Source organism: Cannabis sativa, chromosome 3 (assembly GCF_029168945.1).
Source record: "Cannabis sativa cultivar Pink pepper isolate KNU-18-1 chromosome 3, ASM2916894v1, whole genome shotgun sequence".
NCBI classification, from domain to species: domain Eukaryota; kingdom Viridiplantae; phylum Streptophyta; class Magnoliopsida; order Rosales; family Cannabaceae; genus Cannabis; species Cannabis sativa.
Genome location: NC_083603.1, coordinates 65,782,117 through 65,801,664, shown reverse-complemented (window position 1 = coordinate 65,801,664; position 19,548 = coordinate 65,782,117). Strand labels below are relative to the sequence as shown.

General features: G+C 35.9%; 2 protein-coding genes across 3 annotated transcripts; one reads left to right on the top strand and one right to left on the bottom strand.

Annotated features, from left to right (window-relative positions):
• The first annotated feature begins 320 nt into the window (after positions 1–320).
• Positions 321–2,755, top strand: LOC115709278 (DNAJ protein JJJ1 homolog). 2 transcript variants are annotated; one of them, XM_030637341.2, is made up of 3 exons: positions 321–2,157; positions 2,307–2,362; positions 2,475–2,755. In XM_030637341.2, exons 1-3 carry the CDS (start codon positions 439–441, stop codon positions 2,530–2,532), a joined length of 1,833 nt encoding a protein of 610 aa, XP_030493201.2. In that variant the 5' UTR covers positions 321–438; the 3' UTR covers positions 2,533–2,755. The 2 variants fall into 2 exon arrangements, with proteins under 2 accessions (XP_030493201.2, XP_030493202.2); XM_030637342.2 differs by having other exon boundaries at positions 332–2,157; positions 2,302–2,362.
• A 4,233-nt stretch (positions 2,756–6,988) lies between these two features.
• Positions 6,989–12,510, bottom strand: LOC115709622 (histone deacetylase 5). Its single transcript, XM_030637764.2, has 14 exons — positions 12,093–12,510; positions 11,541–11,742; positions 11,240–11,386; positions 10,960–11,063; positions 10,570–10,781; positions 10,391–10,455; positions 9,977–10,147; positions 9,706–9,792; positions 8,726–8,843; positions 8,514–8,629; positions 8,102–8,295; positions 7,791–7,923; positions 7,631–7,695; positions 6,989–7,501 (listed from the first exon to the last, which is right to left on the bottom strand). Exons 1-14 carry the CDS (start codon positions 12,275–12,277, stop codon positions 7,336–7,338), a joined length of 1,965 nt encoding a protein of 654 aa, XP_030493624.2. The 5' UTR covers positions 12,278–12,510; the 3' UTR covers positions 6,989–7,335.
• Between the last annotated feature and the right edge of the window lie 7,038 nt (positions 12,511–19,548).

Here is a 19,548-nt window from a genome sequence, read left to right as displayed (position 1 = left end):
TTTCTATATACATTAATTAGTGTATGTATATAAGTAAATAATTAAAAAAATTGAAAAGTATTAGATTTAATTTTATTGATAATTAAGAAATAAATTTTAAAATATATAATTTCAAAAAAAAATATTAAAACCACGCGCGCGGATCCATTCCCTAATTAATTCAATAATTAAGAAAAAATACCCACCAAAATCTATTTATCTATTTTCTTAAATTTTATAATATTTTTCTTTATTTTTATTTTATAATATTTTCTTAAATCTATTTTTATTTTATAAGTTAATATTTCATCTATTTACTTTCATTGCAAATTAATTTTTTTTTTTTTTGCCTTTTTTGGCTGGAAGCCTATAAATATACCATAAACTACTTTTTTTTCGCCTTTAATTCGGTTTCATACGGCACACAACAGAGGCACAGAGCGTGTGAACCCAAAAACAATGGCGGCGTCGGGAAGACGGTGCCACTATGAGGTGCTTGGGCTCCAGCAGGAATGCACGCCCGACGAAATCCGTTCGGCTTACAGGAAGATGGCTTTGCAGCTCCACCCGGACAAGCTCGTCCAGTCCGGCTTATCCCAAGCCGAAGCCACGGCTAAGTTCCAGGAGCTGGTTCAGGCTTATGAGGTCCTCTCCGACTCTAAAGAGCGCGCCTGGTACGACTCTCACCGCTCGCAGATTCTTTTTGCTGATCCCAACTCGGCCAACTCCGTCCCTGACTCGGTAATCCCCAACCTTTTCTCCTTTTTCTCCAACACCGTTTATTCCGGCTATACCGATAAAGGGAAGGGTTTTTACAAGGTTTACTCCGATGTGTTCAATAAGCTGTACGCCAATGAGATTAGCTTCATCACTAGGCTAGGGTTGAGTTCAGATTTAGTGCGGGAGGCTCCGGCCATGGGGAATTTGGATTCCCCGTACGCTCAGGTGACGGCTTTTTATGGGTATTGGCTAGGGTTTTCGACGGTGATGGATTTTTGCTGGGTGGACCAATATGATGCTATGGCGGGTCCGAATCGGAAATCGAGGAGAGTGATGGAAGAGGAGAACAAGAAGCTGAGGAAGAAGGCGAAGCGGGAGTATAATGATACGGTGAGGGGCTTGGCGGAGTTTGTGAAGAAGAGGGATAAGAGAGTTATTGATATGACGAGGAAAAGGAATTTGGAGATGGAGAAGAAGAGGGAAGAGGAGAAAGAGAGGAAGAAGAGATTGGAGAGAGAGAAGTTAGAGAGGGCTATGGCTTATGAGGAGCCAGAGTGGGCTAGAATTGCTGAAGAGGACGAAGATGAGGAGGAAGTGGATCTAAAGGGTTTCGAAGAAGTAGACGAGAAGAAGAAAACTGAGGCTGAGGAATTGTATTGTATGATGTGTGGGAAGAAGTTTAAGAGTGAGAAACAATGGAAGAATCACGAGCAATCCAAGAAGCATCGCGAAAAGGTTGCTGAGTTTAGGGATTCCATTGAGGATGAAGAAAGCTTGGAAGTTGAAGTTGGGGAGAAAGATGAGGTGGATGATGGAGTTGATGAACTAGTCGAGCAATTGAAAGATGATGTTCGGATTGGAGAGGAAGAGACCCAAGTAAGTGATAGGAGTGATGAGTTTTATGGTGTTGATAATGCCGATAAGTCCACAGAGTTTGAGGAGAAAACTGGCATTGACAACTTAGATGAGGATGGTGACAATGATGGCAACGTCGAAGAAAAAGAAGATGGAGAAGATGAAATAGGTTTTCTTGAAGCAATGTTAGGTGGACGCAAGAATAGGAGAAATGGTTTTTTGAGACGGGAGTTGAATGAGACATCAACAACCAAAGTTAATGTTGAAAACGATAGCGATGAGTTTGAGTTTATGGACTACAACAAGACTAAGAGCACAAGAAGGAAACGTGGGGCAAGAAAGGAGAGGAGTAAGAAGAATGGTCAAGATATTGAGAAGGATGTAATCAACGATGGTCAGGGTAAGGAAAGTAATGGAAAGGAGAATGTGCAGGCAGAGGAGTCATCTTCTCATTCTGTTGTGGGGAATGGACTTAATGATAAAGGAGATGATAATGATTCTTCCTTTGTAGAAAATAAGAAGAGTGCGAGTCAGTGTCATGATAGAAAAGGAAATGATACTAATACCAAATCAAAGAACTCATCCAAAGGAAGAAAAGCTAAGGTATTCAATAACATCCCTTCTTTATATTTTGTTTTGTTGTTGATTGAACAGATTAATTAGTACTAATATTTGAACAATTCAAAAGTAAGTTTTGGCATTGACCCTATTGTTCTTTGCTGATAAATCTGTGTTATTATCCTTGAGATCAGGCAATAAAGCATTCTAGCAACACATGTGAAAAATGTGGAGAAGAGTTTGAATCAAAGTAAGAAAATTCAAGTCTTTATAATGTCTCCTTTTCTTTATTTTATTGTCCCAAATTTCCTCATCATTGTCCGAGTCATTTTATGGGATTACTTTTGCTTTTGTTATGGCAGGAATAAATTACACAAGCATTTGAGTGACACCGGACATGCTGCAACAAAATATCTTTGAGAAAACAGGTGCCGTTTCTATGTATTATAGATAGATCTGATGAGAGAAAATTTATACAATAATTTATATCCCCGACTCTTATGGTAGTTTCTAATTAGTTGTATTCCCCAAAAATGATTCATTGATTCATTCAATTTTTAAGAAGAATTTTGAACGATTCAAACAATTTTGTACGGTTGATTTGATCTCGTTATTTATAAGTAAAAAGCTTTTTTGTTTCAAATATTTATTGGCCTGAAACTGTGTAATCTGAGTCTTAGTTGATATTTATTTGTGAAGTAGCACAAACGAAGGATAGACATATAGGTGGCAGAAAATACATGAAAAGCTTTCACCATGCTTTCTGTAATGATGACATTTCGATCATTTCAAATTGAAACATTTTCTAAAGAAAACATGTTAGACACATTCCAGGTCTGATTTAATAAGGCAGAAAAAGAAAATACTGTTGTACTGTTATGTGTGGGGAATTTACAACATCGAATGATGCAAAATTGTTATCTACATTTTCATTCAAGGCAACTAGGATTGAGATCGAGATCCTATTAAGAATTTCTAAAATCTATCCAATACATGATACTGATCTATTTTAATATACTAGATCCCATATTTAATATATATGTGCTGTACAAGAAGCTTGGTAGAAAACGTAATGCTTGGATGAGAAGTTTGAGCATCAGGAAACTCCTTCAGAAACCAATCAATTTCATTCGTTTCGTCTGTAAGCAAAGTAGTGTTCTTAAATAATTTAGGAAAAATATAAAGGTATTTATTTTAGAATATGCACATACCAATTGAAACAATCAGATGGTTATATGGTTGAGGCCTTAGTTCCTCTCCTATTACACTTATATTGGGGGCTAAGTCCCTGAAGACATCATCTTGTGTAACAGCAACTGCAAAGATTAAACACAAGGGTTTGGTCACAAAAAAATACTAAAATGAGAGAAGCAAAAACTTATCCAAGGAAAAATAAATATAGATTTTAGTAGTAGTTGAATCTTACTCTAGTTATATTGCAATTGTGGAAGAAATTGGATACATCGGATGCAATGTCAATACCTAGATGGCAAATACACAATAGACATCAAAGCTGACAAAAACAAGTTGAGAAATGTTGCAGGATTAGTGAAGCTAATATAAATGATTGAAGATTAGAAAATGTTGACCCAAAGAAAAACCCGAATGATAGCATGCGTACCTTCAATTGGAGTCCATCCATAGGATATTGCATGAAATAATAAAGCCTAGTAGCTTTTGTTATCCCCAAGGTAATGCTTGATAGCCTTCCTCGACAAGAACATCCATACCTTCACTTGTACTCCATAGGATATTGCATGAAATTCAAGTCAAAAACTTTAAATTAAAGATTAGGAGCTATCATTATACACTAGGTAGCACTTGATATAATCTTATTGGTGAGGATAGGCATCTCTGCTTGATAAACAATAATATACAAACCAATTTTACGAATGATAGGATTATAGTACATTATTAAAAAAAATTCAAAATTTTGTAAAATTATAATTATTCAAGTGCAGAAACCAAGCAGGTACAACACAAAATGACTTCCCTACACTACTTGGAATTCTCCTTAAAATTTTAATTATAATAGTGTGAGCTACATAAATTAAAATATTGCAAAACAAATTTACAATTCAAAATATATATTTACCCGAAAACTAATCATGATGACGTGGACATCAATGTTTGACACATGAAAAAAAAGAAAACATCTCAGAGTTGATTAGTCCTGAGTCATAGCAGTCAACCTGGGAGGAGTTCCTAGCCCTACACTCAAGTTGACTCTCGGAACTCCGAAATGGGTGTTTATATCACATCAAGTTCTTTTCAACTCACCGTCTTTCAATATTTTGAATTAAGAAGACATATTGTGGACATTGTCCCACATGGGCTACTCCACTCATTGCCAATTGGTTTTGAGATGGAACCCGATGATTCTCAACATAGTATTAGAGCCATATCCCTTGCGGGCAAGTGATCCTATCTGATCCGTACCTATACAGATAGTGACCGTGTCCACTCTAATACGGTTCAAGATTGGTGAGCGAAAAAATAGCCACCATCTTAAGGGGAAATATTATGGACATTGTCCCACATGGAATAAATAGTAGAGAATTGAGCCATATATAAGAACATGGGCTACTCCACTCATTGCCAATTGGTTTTGAGATGGAACCCCGTGATTCTCAACACAGAAGAATCAAGTCCAAGGCTTGGAAACTAAAAGATACCAAACTACACCTTAGAAGTCAGCCTAGGCGCCTAGGGTTTTCACCCAGCGCCCTTGAAGTGATTCATTTTTTGGGTCCGTCTTAGTGTAAATAGCTCAAACTTTATACTTTGACATGAATAAGACCTTTCACAAACATATTTGAGGAATCTGAATCAGAACACTTTTATTTTTTAGTACCTGAGGCACTAGGCCCGTTAGGAACCTAGTGCACCCAGCGCCCAAGTTGACACATTGTCAACCTAAGGCGCTTCCAATCACAAATTATCTCGAGCATTTTATTCTTCTCCATCTAAAATGAAGAATCAAGTGCTTTCGAGAAAGAAACGAATTAACTTGCAGGCCAAAATGGGGATCCAGCCCCCAGGTTGACCTAGGCGCTGGGCCCAGGGCCTAGGTTGACACTTTGTCAACCTAGGCAATTTCCATTAGCAATTCAAAAGAAGTCTTCTGGGCGAATTCTCCATTTTTTTCAATAATTAAGATATTGATGCTTTTAGGGAACAAACAGAGTTATTTGGGAGCCAGAACTGAGACCCAGCGCCCAAGTTGACCTAGGTGCTATGCCCAGTATCCAGGTTGACCTAGGTGTTTCCCAATGCCTAGGTTGACATTTTGTCAACATGAGCTATTTTCAATCAGATTTTTCGAGAAGTCTTCTAGGCATATTCTCTGTTTTGACAAATAACTGAGATATGGGTGTTTCCGAGAATGAAATAGAACCAATCAAAAGCAAAAATATAGATCCAACGCCCAGTAGCATTGGTGTTGGGCCAACACCCAGGTTGACATTTTGTCAACCTAAGCTATTTCTAGTCATTTTTCCCGAAAAGTGTTTCGGGCATCTTTTTTTTATTTTTAGAAATAACGAAGATACAAGTGATCTCGGGGAGCAAACGAGATCCTTTGGGAGCCAACAAAGGGCCCCAGCACCCACGTTGACATGGGCATTGGGCCCTCCGTCCAGGTTGACATGCAACCTAGTTATCATGTTTCTGCCCCTCAACACAAATTTCGCTTCGAGCATTCTTCTTATTTTAGTTAAAAACGGGGTAGGAGACATCGTTCATAATCTCAAATGCCTTATAAGTATCAAAACGAGCTTTGGGAAGTCACTCAGGAAGTACCCATCACCCAAGTTGACATGTGGCCTAGTGCACTGGGTTCTGCTTATCATAAGCTGATTCCATATCGACCATCCAAATATTTTTTTTAGTAAACGAGAGCTATGATTTGTGACAGGTCAAATTCACACTTTGATATTTTACCCTTTCAACAAGGTGGAATATGGGCAAAATCTAGGAGTTTCGAGTCTACCCGATTTCACCAAAACGCGACATCTCCGAGAAATGGTGAACAACTTTATCAAAACTAAGAAAATGGCTAAGTGATGTCAACATATCACTTAGGCTTCAAAAAATACAAGTTTGGGATGTTTTTTCACTTACCCAGGGTCTAGGTTGAAGCTAGGATGTCAATTTGGGCGCTAGATGTCAACTTGGGCACTAGGTTATCAACCTAGGCGCTGGGATGTCAACCTGGACGTCGATTGACGCGATTCAACTTGTGTTTCGAAGCTATTTCAAAAATCTATCAAGTCATATCTCACACCCATATCGCAATTCTGAAGATTTCAAGTCCAAATTTTGTGCTCAAGACAAGTGCAATTTTTTCCACAAATTGCCTAAAAACGATTCGACGGATGAGATTCAAGCTTCGAAAAAAATAACGATTTTCATCAAGAGTCAATTTTCACCGTTAGATCATCATCAATGACCAAGATCAATCCAAAGTGATTTTTTCATATTTTTTGTATTGTTTTATTATGTTTTTATAAGATCTCCTTCCAAAGGAGAGCTCCTCTAGTTCCTTTTTCAAATTCTTCTAAGTTCTCATAAGGTCTAAACATATTTCTTTACTTTGCCTCTCTAGAAATTAGAGGCCTTGCCTTAGCCAGTTTTTTTTTTGTAAATCTCATGAAAAATAAAATTTTGAAGTAGACGTAGATCCATTACCGTCGCGACATGAGAAGTAAACTACTATAAATTTTTTGTGTCTTTCTATTTACTTAAACGCATTTCTCTTCTCGCCAATTTAGCGAACGAGTATTGGCCAAATTTCAACCTCAACAATATAAGATATGGTCTCAAATCAAATTAGAATTTTTTTAAAAATGTCACCAAAATACTACCATAAAAAACATAAAGAGAAGTAGAAAATCTTTTATAAAACGGAAGTCAAGATCGGAGTGTCCCAATTTTGTTCCTAATTTAGACAAGAATACCTCCCATTGAGGAAATTGACCTTCGTACAAGGTAGATCGACCACATTGTGTTCTCATAAAATGATATCCAAATTAAGTTCAAGTCATAAGTCTTAAAATACTAACAATCCAATCCCCATTGCCCACTGAAATAATACAATCCACACAAGTTACTTAAAATATACTACAGCCACAAGGTTCTGCCTTCAGAACCAATAATAACAGCTTCTCATCATTAGAGAAGATAGAGTTGTACTTGTATACAAGAGAAAATAAGACTAGGCAGTTATAGTGGCCTTGTATAACTATTTTTGATGTATGCCATAGCCTCAGCTTCTGAAAGTTGTTTTCCTTCCACCAAGCCTCTTACTAATGTTTTGGCATATCCCTCAGCTGGAGCTCGCAGCGTAAGCTCTCCGGATTTAAAGCTCTCAAATTCAGATTGTTTGCACCTGCCATGTATAGCAACATAAAAATGAAAATAAGTAAAGGAAATGAATGAATGAAAAGAGGTTTGAAGAAATGTTACTGTAACCAAGAAAAACTAGAAAGAAAACTTATAACTTTCTTAGAATACATACGTCATACTGAGTATAGGAATATCATGATCCTTTCCCAAATACACGACTCTACGATACCAACCACTCTGCATGAAGATCACAAAGTATGAATAAAGAAATATTTACATTATAGTTGATGAATACACCTAAAAGAAAACAATGCATCAGAAACAAGAGATACCTCCAAGTTAACCTCCGCAGAATTGGATTCTCCATTGGTGAAGGAGTTCAAAGCTGACAAATCAAACAGTGGGGAACTAATTGGTAGACTTTTAGAATTTTCCTGGAGCAAAACATCATTGAATTGCTCGAGTCTGTAAAAGAACACATAGTGTTACCAATTATATATTTCAATCAATATCAAAACATAGATTAAACTTTCTAGAATAGAATTTGTCCAAGGAGTTGTTTTAATCAATAGAAGATTGGAAAAAGTAAAGAAAACGATAGCATGGTAACAAAGAGAAGGAACAATGAAGAAAAATGACATACGTAATTCTGTACAAGCACATGTAAACTTTTTCTTGGATGTTGCTTTCTACACTAACAAACGCAACCCCTCCAGGACCCCAAGTTTGTGAAAAATCATGACCAAAGAATAATCGACGAGGGAAAGTCTTCCATAAAATCTCTTTCGGCAATGTTTTGTCTACTGCACCGGAACATGGCTTTGTCATACCTTCTACCTGAAAATCAATTTGAAAATGTCGACAAGAGAATGGATTCGCAAGAAATGTGCAATCAGTAAAGGTACTAGTAAAAATCAGTAGAGACTGCCGTCAGTCAACAACTAAGATCTTTGTACATTGAACTTCAAAATTAATTAAATAATTGAAGCTTGTGATATGCTTAGAAAGGACTTTTCTAATTTTGCTTGTTCAAATTTGAAATCATCTTTTTTTACCTGTCCACCCTCAATATAGCAGTTGAATCTTGGTTGCCACATATTTGATCCGAAAGAGGCATACCAGATATCAAATTTTGAAAGGTCTGATCTCCAGTTGTCAGAATTGCTTGACACTTGATTTGCAAACAATCCAAACATCATCTTACACATTATATAAACAAACTAACTTTGTAAACATGCACTCTCATAAATATAATTAATAAGTATACCTGCATGGGTTGTCATCTTCGAAAATGGTTCTACAAGGCGACTAAGAAGGTCTGCAAATTTTTCTGATACATTTTCATTGTCCTCCACTTCAGAATCGGAGCTTGAAGATGGAACATACTAGTTTGGAAAGGGAAACAATCTTAGCAATGTACGTAATTTCAATTATATGTAATGATATATTCTAATAATAAAAGAGTAGGATAAGTTTACTGCTACTAATTTGGGTCTCACTTTAGGCATGTAGCGTATTACTTTATGTTCATCTATTTTGAATTTTTCTAATTGACAGTTCATGCTTTGAATCCAATGAAACTTGTACTTTAAAGAGATACATGCGTCAAACTTTCTCTAAATATAGTGAACCAACAATAAATATGATAGATTGCTACAAAAAATAAAACAATAATGATAGACTGATGATGGCATATTGGAAGTAGAGGGGTAAAAGGGTCATTGTAGTAAAAGGTAGAGAATGAGCAGGAATAAAGTAAATTATATAGGAGAGTAGAAAGAATGAGGGGATCATGGGAAATATTGTAATGTAGCTATTGCTCTTAGGAGAGTTGGGATCTCTCGAATACCTTGTGGTTCTAGTATGTTCTTATCAGTTTGTTCAGTTATACAACAATTCTCTCAATTCACTATTTTTCGTTGACTTGTATTTCCAAATTTCTCTCGTTGCTTTGGCTATTAAATTGAGGATCCCTAGTTGGGGTCTAAAAACATATACAATTTATAGATCCGAGAATCTTGTGTGAGAATGCCCTATTTAAACACGCTAAAGGAATATTCTCAGTGCTTGAAGACCAGAACACAATTATCTAGCAAAACCTACTAATAAAGTATAATAAGAGGACTAAGAGCCAAAGTATATAAGCTTTCACAAATAAAGAGACAACTTTTACAAATTTAGCCTTCTCAGAACTCAGACAAGCATGTATATATCTGTCTGGAAGGAGAAAAGGAGAAGAGAAGCTACCGGAATCAGATGTGCTTTTTGATCAGTTAATTTCTTTGGTAGTTCCTTTGCAAGTATAGGCCAGAATGGACTTAAATTATGGCGAACCTACAAAGTAGATGACATATGATGTAACTAGTTAGAAACAAGGACAAGTAAACACAGCATAGTTAGTATAAACTAACTATAAAAATATTTCCAGTCGTCCCCAGCAACTTCCTCATGCCCAGCCCTCTGTTCCCCAAAATGATAAATTCAAAGAAAACAACAATACTTTGGAACATTATGTTACCGCTTCTATTACACGCCAAGTAGACTCAAATGGGTGCACTTCTGCAGATCCAACGACAGGTTTATCTTCTAGCAGAGTTTCAACACAAGCAAGCGTTGAATTTGCTATAGACTCCAGATTGTAACCACCTTCTAAAGCCAACACAACTTTCCCTTGGGCAAAATCCATCAACTAATGAATCAAAAGATTTGAAAAACAAAAAGAAATAACGAATCATCCGAGTCATTAAGTTCCAAAAAATAACAGAATGCAAGAAAGTAAACTGAAAATTAGTAAAAGCAATCCCAAAGTAAAACTCAATAGGCATTAGTGATAAAGAGAATTAACAAACGGAATATTTTAATAAATCTCATAGGTTGATGCAGGATGAACCAGATCATATCACTGTTAAAAGAAGATTAGTAAATGTATAACCTTCTTCAGCATGATTGCGTATCCAGATGGCGTGACACGACAACCTCCTAAGGGATCATTAACAGCTGCACCAAGAATACATTGGAGTTCATCAGCATAGTTTGATGGGAATGCATGAATATAAAAATGTTAAGAAAAGGAAGAGAGAACACATCATTGCATTAAAATACATGACCCACCTGCATCAAACCCGGCAGATACTATAATTATGTCAGGGTTGAATTCCTTAGCAACGGGAATCAAAATATGATCCCAAACTGCAAAGTAATCAGCATCCCCGCATTGACCATTTTCCCAAGGGACGTTTATATTATATCCAGCACCCGGTCCTCCACCAATCATTGTGTAAAAACCATCATTATTGGCTGGATAAAAGCTTCCGAACTCATGCCTATACAAATATATAGATTAACATTGCTATGAGCAGGATCTTTTGAGTTTATGCAAACAGACTAAACGATACTGTTAGTGTTATATCACTTGCATAGTCCTTAATAACACAAAGTCTATATGTATTATATAGGAGGACAATTAAATGTATAAACATTTTATCAATTCTTATAACATACCTATGAACAGAGAAAAATAATACACGCGGATCCTCCCAAAACATCTTTTGAGTACCATTACCATGATGAACATCCCAATCAACGATCAAAATCCTTTCTTCTGGCTATTAAAAATAATAAAAAAATTAAAAAAAAAAATCAAATGAAAATCAGCAGACATAACTTTCCATATTAAGAGAGAAAATGTAATAATATCTCCCTACTGTAGGTTCTCAGTGTGATAAAAAAAGAGATGAATCAAAGATTTAGAAAAAAATTCACGAGTTAGAGGGTGACTCACTTTCTCATTCAATAGAACTTGTGTTGCAATAGCCACGTTATTGTAAAGACAAAAACCCATTGGTTCATCATGTTCAGCATGATGTCCTGGAGGCCTAACAATAGCCATACCAGAATTTAATTCTCCTTTGGCAACTCGCTCAACCATCTATCATATGTCACAAAACATTAACAATAAAGTTAGTTCTGAGTTTGAAAAGTATTTTGTAATGTATAAAAATGTCAGCATTACATACACTCTGACTTAACAGTGGGGAAGTAACTTCATGCGTACAGTTAAATATATTCAGTATTCACATTACCTCTACAACAGAGCCTGCAGCAAGAGACGCAGCTTCAGATGATCCATCATTGAAATAAATGGAGTTGTATCTTGATGCAGTCCTTTCTCTTCGCGAATCGAATTGTTTCGAACTTATATTCTTAATCAATTTCAAATGATTTTGGGAATGAACTAACAAAACATGCTTATCTTCCACTTCTTTGGCATTCAAAAGAATACATCTGAAGCATAAAACCCGAATAGGAAATTATCAGAAAAATTCAAAAATAAAAAAGAAAATAATCAGAAACTACCTTTTTATTAGCCTAACACTAAAATCAAAATTAAAATTCTACACTTTCCTACTATAATCACGAATAAACTTAAAATTTCAACTAATACAGTATAAAACTTGGTGATGATCATCATCACATGGAAAGTAAAACAAACAAAGAATATTAATTTATAACGGCAGAGACAACTGAAACCACTGAACTTGATAAAATATAAAATAAAAACAGCGAAATTGTTTGTGTTTCGCGTCAATTTTCTGGACAGGAAAACAAAAAGTCAAAATTGAAAAATTGTTTACCTTTGAGGTATACCAGCACTGTGCAGTTTCTTCCAAATGGCTTTGATGCGATTCGGGTTTTCGGGATGGTCTTCGTGGTCAGGAGTGTGATGTTTACACATTCGCTCATCGTATAATAACCCAACTCGCCTCTGTTCAGTCTTACTCTCACTATTGCTCTCACTATTGCTCCTCAAATCCGCCATGTTTGCACCAAGAAAATGAGAGAGATAACCAGAAAAGGCCACCACAGAAATGTAGTTCCAAAATCTGTGGAACTATGGGATTCCAATCAAAAACTAAAATAGAGATGATGACTTTTCCTTCAATAATTTGACCAATTTTCCCTCTCCTTTTTCTATCTTTTTCTATCTTTTCCTTTTATTATATCTTGTTTAGGTGTCAACCTCTTATTTCATGGGAGTGTTTTTTTTTTTTTGTTTTGTTTTTTCTTTTCAATCTATGTTAGTTATAATTATTTATTATATTTTGTTATTTTCTTTTATTATTATTATTGAGAAAAGACTATTATAAATGATCAATTACAATTACATAACAGTCATAAGTGGAGGTGGATATTCTTCCAAGTTCCAACCAAGAACAATATGTATTCACTGTAATAGCAAACTTAGCTATCACATGGGCTTCAGTATTCGCAAATCGATAAACATGTGAGATCAGTGCTCGTAGAAAATTGGATACAAGAAGTCAGATATCATTCAAGATGGCATGAAAAGCAAAACGGTATTCACTCGCATGTCGCTGTCCTTGAACAACTATGAGTGAGTCCGTTTCAACAAAGTCGACATCTAAATTACAACGAAGGAGCCATTGAAGGCTGTGAAGGCTAAGGCTTCCATTTCTTCAGATTTAAAATTACCTGAAATTGATTTTATAAAAGAAGCAACAATGTTGCCAGATGAATTTCTTAAGATTGCACCAATTCCAATAATTCATCTTGTTGCATCAAAGGTTGCATCTGTGTTTAATTTCAAACGTCCAGAGGGAGGAGCCAACCACTTCAGTTTGTTGTTAATGCGAGGAGCCTCCATAGTAGGCTGAGAAACAATTTGAGTTGGTTGGGACAGTGAAGGCTAAGATGTTGTGGTTGTTGGTGCTTGCGCTTTCGTGTAGTCATCTAGATAAGAGGTAGAAAAAATGAGGAATAATGTAGCATGTTTTGCTTTTTTGCCATGGATTTTTGCATTTCTTTTGAACCAGATACACCAGAGGATTATAACAAACTGCTCGAATTGATCCTTCGAAAGCTGATTTGAAACATGAATGAGAAAATCTTGACCGCTAAAGGTGGACGACAATGGTAGTCAAAAGCAAGGTCAGTGAGATTCCATACTTCTTGAGCACAGCTGCACCAAAATAGTGAATGACTTATTGATTCAAGTCGGTGCTGACACAACAAACATTTTGGTTCATCAGCAATATGTCTTCTACAAAGGACAACAGCAACAGGTAGAACCTCATGAAAGACTCTCCAAGCAAAAATGCGCACTTTCAATGGTAATTTCAAGCTCCAAAAGAACTGCCACCGATTTGTAGCAGAAGTAGGGGGACTGGTTTCATCTCTTGCTGCCAAATTAGTAGCAAATTGATATCCTGATTTAACATTATAGCACCCTGTTGAAGAATGGTGCCAAATAAGGATATCATCAGTGGGAAACAAACTTAAAGGGATAGTTCTGATGCAGTCAATGTCCACCTGACAAAAGAGAGATTGGAGAGCCGTGAAATCCCATTGTCTTTGAGGTGTTATTAAATCAACAACGAGTAGTGATGGATTTGTTCCCTTAAACACAAGTGGCCTGAAGAAAGCTTGCCCTGGAATCCAAGGATCAGATTTGCAGTTTACATTCAGGCCAAAACCAATTCGAAATCGCAAGCTTTGTTTTAGTAACTCCTTACCCCAAAGAATGCTCCTACAAGTCAAAGATGGTGCTCGTCCCTCAATAGCTTCTAGAAAACCTCCATGTAGAAAGTATCTATGTCGTAGAACTTGACAAAGAAGGGAATCGAGATTTTTTAGAAGTCGCCAAGCTTGTTTAGCTAAGAGAGTCTGGTTAAAATGAATAAAATTCTTGAACCCCGTTTCCCTGTGCACCTTTGCTTTACATAGAAAATTCCAATTCTTCTAATGAATTAGATTACCTGAGGTAGAAGAGCCCCACTAGAAATTGTCCATTAGACTTTCTATTTGTTGACCCAACTTAATTGGCAATCGAAAATAGCTCATTGCATATGTTGGTATTGATTGCACAATAGCCTTTAGAAGAACTTCTTTACCACCAATTGAGAATAATTGCTCTTTCCATGAATTAAGTAGTTTCCAAATACGATCCGTGATGCCACTAAAAGGATTCATTTTTTCACGGCCAATAAAAGAGGGCAAGCCCAATTATGTCTCATGGCAAGGTTGAACAGGCATGGCAAAAGTGTGTTGAAAGAATTGTTGTTCTGTGGCATTAGTATTAGTTGAGAAAGGTAAGACACACTTCTCTGATTTCTTGACTCGAGGCACGGTTGTATAACTCAAGTGCACGTTGAATACATCGAGTAGATTCACGGGAGGCACGACAAAATAGCACACTATCATTTGCAAAAAAATAGATGAGAGATAGATGGAGCCGTTTTGGCAACCTTCAAACCATGGAGGGAATCATTTGATTCTTCTTGCCGCAGTAAACGAGATAGCCCCTCAACACAAATAAGAAATATGTATGGAGATAATGTTCGATTTTATGCCCTAAATGAAACCCATTTCAATAAAATCAGATTTACTAATTAATAAAAGATCAAAATTCATTCTATGTTGCATAGTTCACATGATTTATTTCATAATTATGTTTAATGTATAATTCTATTAAGTCCAAAATACATGTAAATATATACATATAAATTTGTTCATGATTATAATGTCGTCAGCACAGTAGAATATAATCATGATTATATGTTCAAAAGTTTAATTCCTATGATTTGTCAGTTCACTGGATTTAGACTGACATGATAATCAGCGATAAGGTATACTTACACCTTGGATAAGTGTTATGTCCTTTCCAGAGCATTGGCAAAGTTTACCAGTATTAGATGTATGGAATATACATTGGAAGGGACCGATATTGATCTTGGATAAAATATCATAAACTTATCGTTATATCTTTCTAAGTCAATATCAATAGTTGATCTTAGGTCTATGGATCTTAATCCTGATATGGTTAGGTTCAGCTTAGATGTATTATTTATGTTCTTCAAGTTATTCGCGGATGCTAACAAATGGTTCTAGCGGATATTTACATCTTGGGAACATGGTAGTTCAATTGAGTGGGAGCGTTGATCATAAATATAGGATCTATAGCTTCTATAAGTATTTAGAAGTGAAACGATGATTTCTTTCGAGCTTGGCTGAATAGAAATAAATGATTGAGGCCTCATTTCAGTAATTATATTAGTTTATTGAAGTATCATTTATAGGTTGCTAAGTGTTTTAAGGATAAAATACATTGAAGGGTAGGACGGTAAATTTGTCCCTATTTGATGTAGATCATCTATAGAGGATCTTTGACTATTAACATTGTAACAATGGATAATCATAATGTATCTATATCTTGGTACATATAGAGCGTTCTATATAATTGAGAGTGTTATTCAATTCCAAATCTATAGTGGCGCAAGGCGGAATTAATAAGTTAGAGAATGTACTTGGTAAATTCTAGATCTATTTATTTAAAGCTCGGTTAATAGGCCCATGATCCCCTCACTAGTTAAGATAATATTTTTTGCAGACTCAGTCAATTGATTTTAATAATTAATTATAATTCTAAAATTAGACTATGTCATATTTATGAATTTTCACTAAGCAAGGGCTTAATTGTGAAGAAAAGAGATTTTGTGGTCAATTTATTAATTAAGAGACTTTATATGATCTGATTAATAAATAATATAAATGGAAAATTTACTTGATAATTAATTATAATTATTAAATAAATAGTTTTGGCATTTATAGTGTAACGCCCTAATGCTAAGGTACGCTACAGTGCTTTTTTAATTACAATGCTATCTTTGCTAGTCAAAGAATTTTCTCGAAAAACGTGTCAAATTAAAACTTTTGTAATAAATATTAAACTTTATAATTTACATATTCATTTACAAAGATTGGGATTCCGTTTCTAAAATTTTATACAAAACATGCCAAAATACAATATCCAAGTCGCATAGTGACTACAAAATAACATCCCTAGATGTCCCGAGACCGAACACTCCAGGTCACGCTGCCACGACATGTACAATCTCATCCCAGCTAGGCTCACTCCTGTGCAGCTTTCGCCTTTCCTTTACCTACACATGGAAGCAGAATTGTGAGTCGATAGACTCAGTAAGAAAAGCATATAACATATCATATAATACCGACTTGTATCTAGGTGCAAATACACCTATTACAAGGCGCAACAAATGAGTAAGAACGTTCCATACTAGGGTACAACCACTATACCACATAAACTTCGCACCTTGCTGTACGAGTGTTGGTAGGGTTTGATTTGTACCTCGAGTACCACTGAGTGATATACCACAGACACCATGTACTTTTCCGTACCTGTGCTGGTATCACTGTAATGTACTCTTAAACAATATTCACTATACCAATGCACTCTGTACCATAACGATACAAGTGTTGGTAGTGCCACTAACATTTAAGCATGCATATACACTTAACACATATATACACTCAGAGATTCATATTACACATTATACACAGTTCTTACCTTCTTTCCAGATTCAAGTGTGCCAGCCGATTTGAATGGAAAATCTCGTGCTAGATGGATGCCCTAATCACATAATGAAGTCGGGTAAATCACATGATCAAAATCCTAATCCGGGAAACCCGAACCCACCACTCTAGGTTCTGTTATACTCTCTAGGGATAACACTAACTCAGGAAATAGGGAAATACCCAACCACGACACTGGAATGGACGAGAATTGAGAAAATGGCTTGTTCGGGAATCCTGCCAAAACTAGCTAGCCGATTTTACAGGCCTGGCAAACCGGCTAGCCCGTTTGCACCAGGTTTTCCCAAACAAGCTCCAACTTGCTCAAAACTCATCCAAAAGCATCCATACTTTCCAGACCACCTAAACAATGCATATACAACATAACCCAAATAGTATTTCACAAAAAAACTCAATAAAATCAAACATGCCATTAAAGGCCTAAACTTGAGTTTCAAAGCTTAAGCTTGAGCAATTCTATCTTCATACACCAAAACTAGTATTCAGAGCTTAAAACCAACTTAAAATCAACTTAGAAATTAGGTTATACAACAATTAAACCCTAACAACTCCTAAATTCCAAAATCACATACTCAAACCAAAGTAAAAGCTTCAAAATACATAACCATAGGTTCTAGGGTTTACCTTGCCTCAGAGCTACTTGAATCCCTAGCTTTAATCCATAAAAACACCAAGTTTTGAGGGTGATTCTCTCTGGTTTGCCTCAGCCGAAAGAGAGAAAGAAAGAGAGTTCTATTCTTTTTGTTTTTCCTTTTAATTTTCCTTATTTTCTAAAAATGAGAAATATGGTTAATCACATTAACCTTGGCTGAATAATTTAAGTGGCCAGCGTCCAACATAAAAATCAACCACCTAATCCCCTAATTAAAAAGACTAAAATGCCTTTTAGGTTGTAACTTAGGTATTTCTCAAGACTAGGGGTAAAATGGTCAAATTCCATAACCCCGCTTAACTCCGATATTTTATTTTCTTCAATACACATCCCAATAAAATATAAGGTTCTAGACTTACCCATGTGATCCAACTAGCCATCCATCGCATTTCGTTGTCACCGAGCAAAAATTACAAAAATAACATAATTCACATATAAGTCAAATAGTACCCCTAGAGTTTAATAAAATCTCTGGAATTGAGAAATCATAACTCTAATGCCCATTTCGAACAATAGGGCCCATAAATAATTAAATTCATAAATAATTATAAAAATATCAAAAATTAGTGCTAATTGCCTTTACTAATCCAAATTACTAAAGCGGTCATTACATATAGGATTGAATTGGAAAATATGGTTGTTATACCCAAAATTCGATAAGCACATTAGAGGAAGACACGTGTTGAGTTGGGAAGAACAAAGAACTCAAACACGCTAATGAAAAGTATACTTAGCATGGAACAACTTGTTGAAAATATAATTCACAGGGTATGTTTATAACTCAGCTGGCTGAATAGCCTTCTGTGAGATAGAAACGTACAAACTGCTAACTTATGTATTGACAAGAAACCATGTGGGTGCACGCGTTCATGACGAGGCCTCAACCTCCCTGCGTGGAAGAGAAAACAACAACACTAAAAATACTTAGCGTATATTATACGACATACAAATTGAGTATAGATAGTGTGACGAGTCAAGATAACAGACAGTGAGGCGCTTATCTTGCTAGAAGGTGGTATGCATGCAAGGAAGATCATCTCGACACCAGAGTTAAAACAATATTAGTCTCGAGAAGTCAAATGACAAGCAACTACTTGCTACCAAAGTTATCTTGGCTCCATTCTCAGCGAGGCATCTTTATGAGATAAGGATTACCGTATATTTATGATTACGCGTTCATCTCGGCCCAATAAAAGTGGGATATTCACAGCTGTGTAAAAACCTCATTTATTTGGCTTAATTTGTAATCAGATCCCATAATTTTAGGGATAATGGCTGTAAACATATTTTGGTCAGCTTTGTAATTAACTGCCACTATGCAACTTTAAATAGTGGCAAACAATCCCAAAAAAGGGACGAAAAACTCTTATGCAAGAGGCCTTGAAAAAATACTCAGAAATCTGAATAAGATTGACTTGTGGACTATGTAGAATTTTAACTACAAAACCACGTAAAAAACCCGGTGTTCATATTTTATTTTTCTATAGCTTTTATTATTTCTGTGTTGAATTATCATTGTGAGGCTCAAATTTGGTTAACGAAAATCTGCGTTAACAGTTTGGTACTTTCATTGAGAGCCTCTGTGAAAAAGCTCAGAAAAAAGCCTCCTGACATAAAAGTGATGGATGACACCAAAGGTAATAGTCCTCAAGAAGGAATCAATCATCGTCCCGGAAAAGATGTTGGAATTATTTTACTAGGATCTTAGATTTACTAACAAGTATGTTGTTAATATCCTAAATATGAACTTCTAAAACGATATGAAATAAACACATATAAAGTATAAGAAACCTTACAGTGGTTGTAGCAGAATATAATGTCTCCTTCCACTCAGATCTCTAACCCTTGTATCCTTTCTGTAGCAGAGTATCACCAAGATCTGAGTTCGATTCTCCTTCTCTTGAAACTGGATTCTTCACAGCCTTACACACTATGATTGAGTACTATTTGATGTGTTTGGGCACTCACTCTTTCACTATAGGCTCGGTTTAGAAGAGAGCAAGAGAGAGAGTGTATGGTTTCGGCTA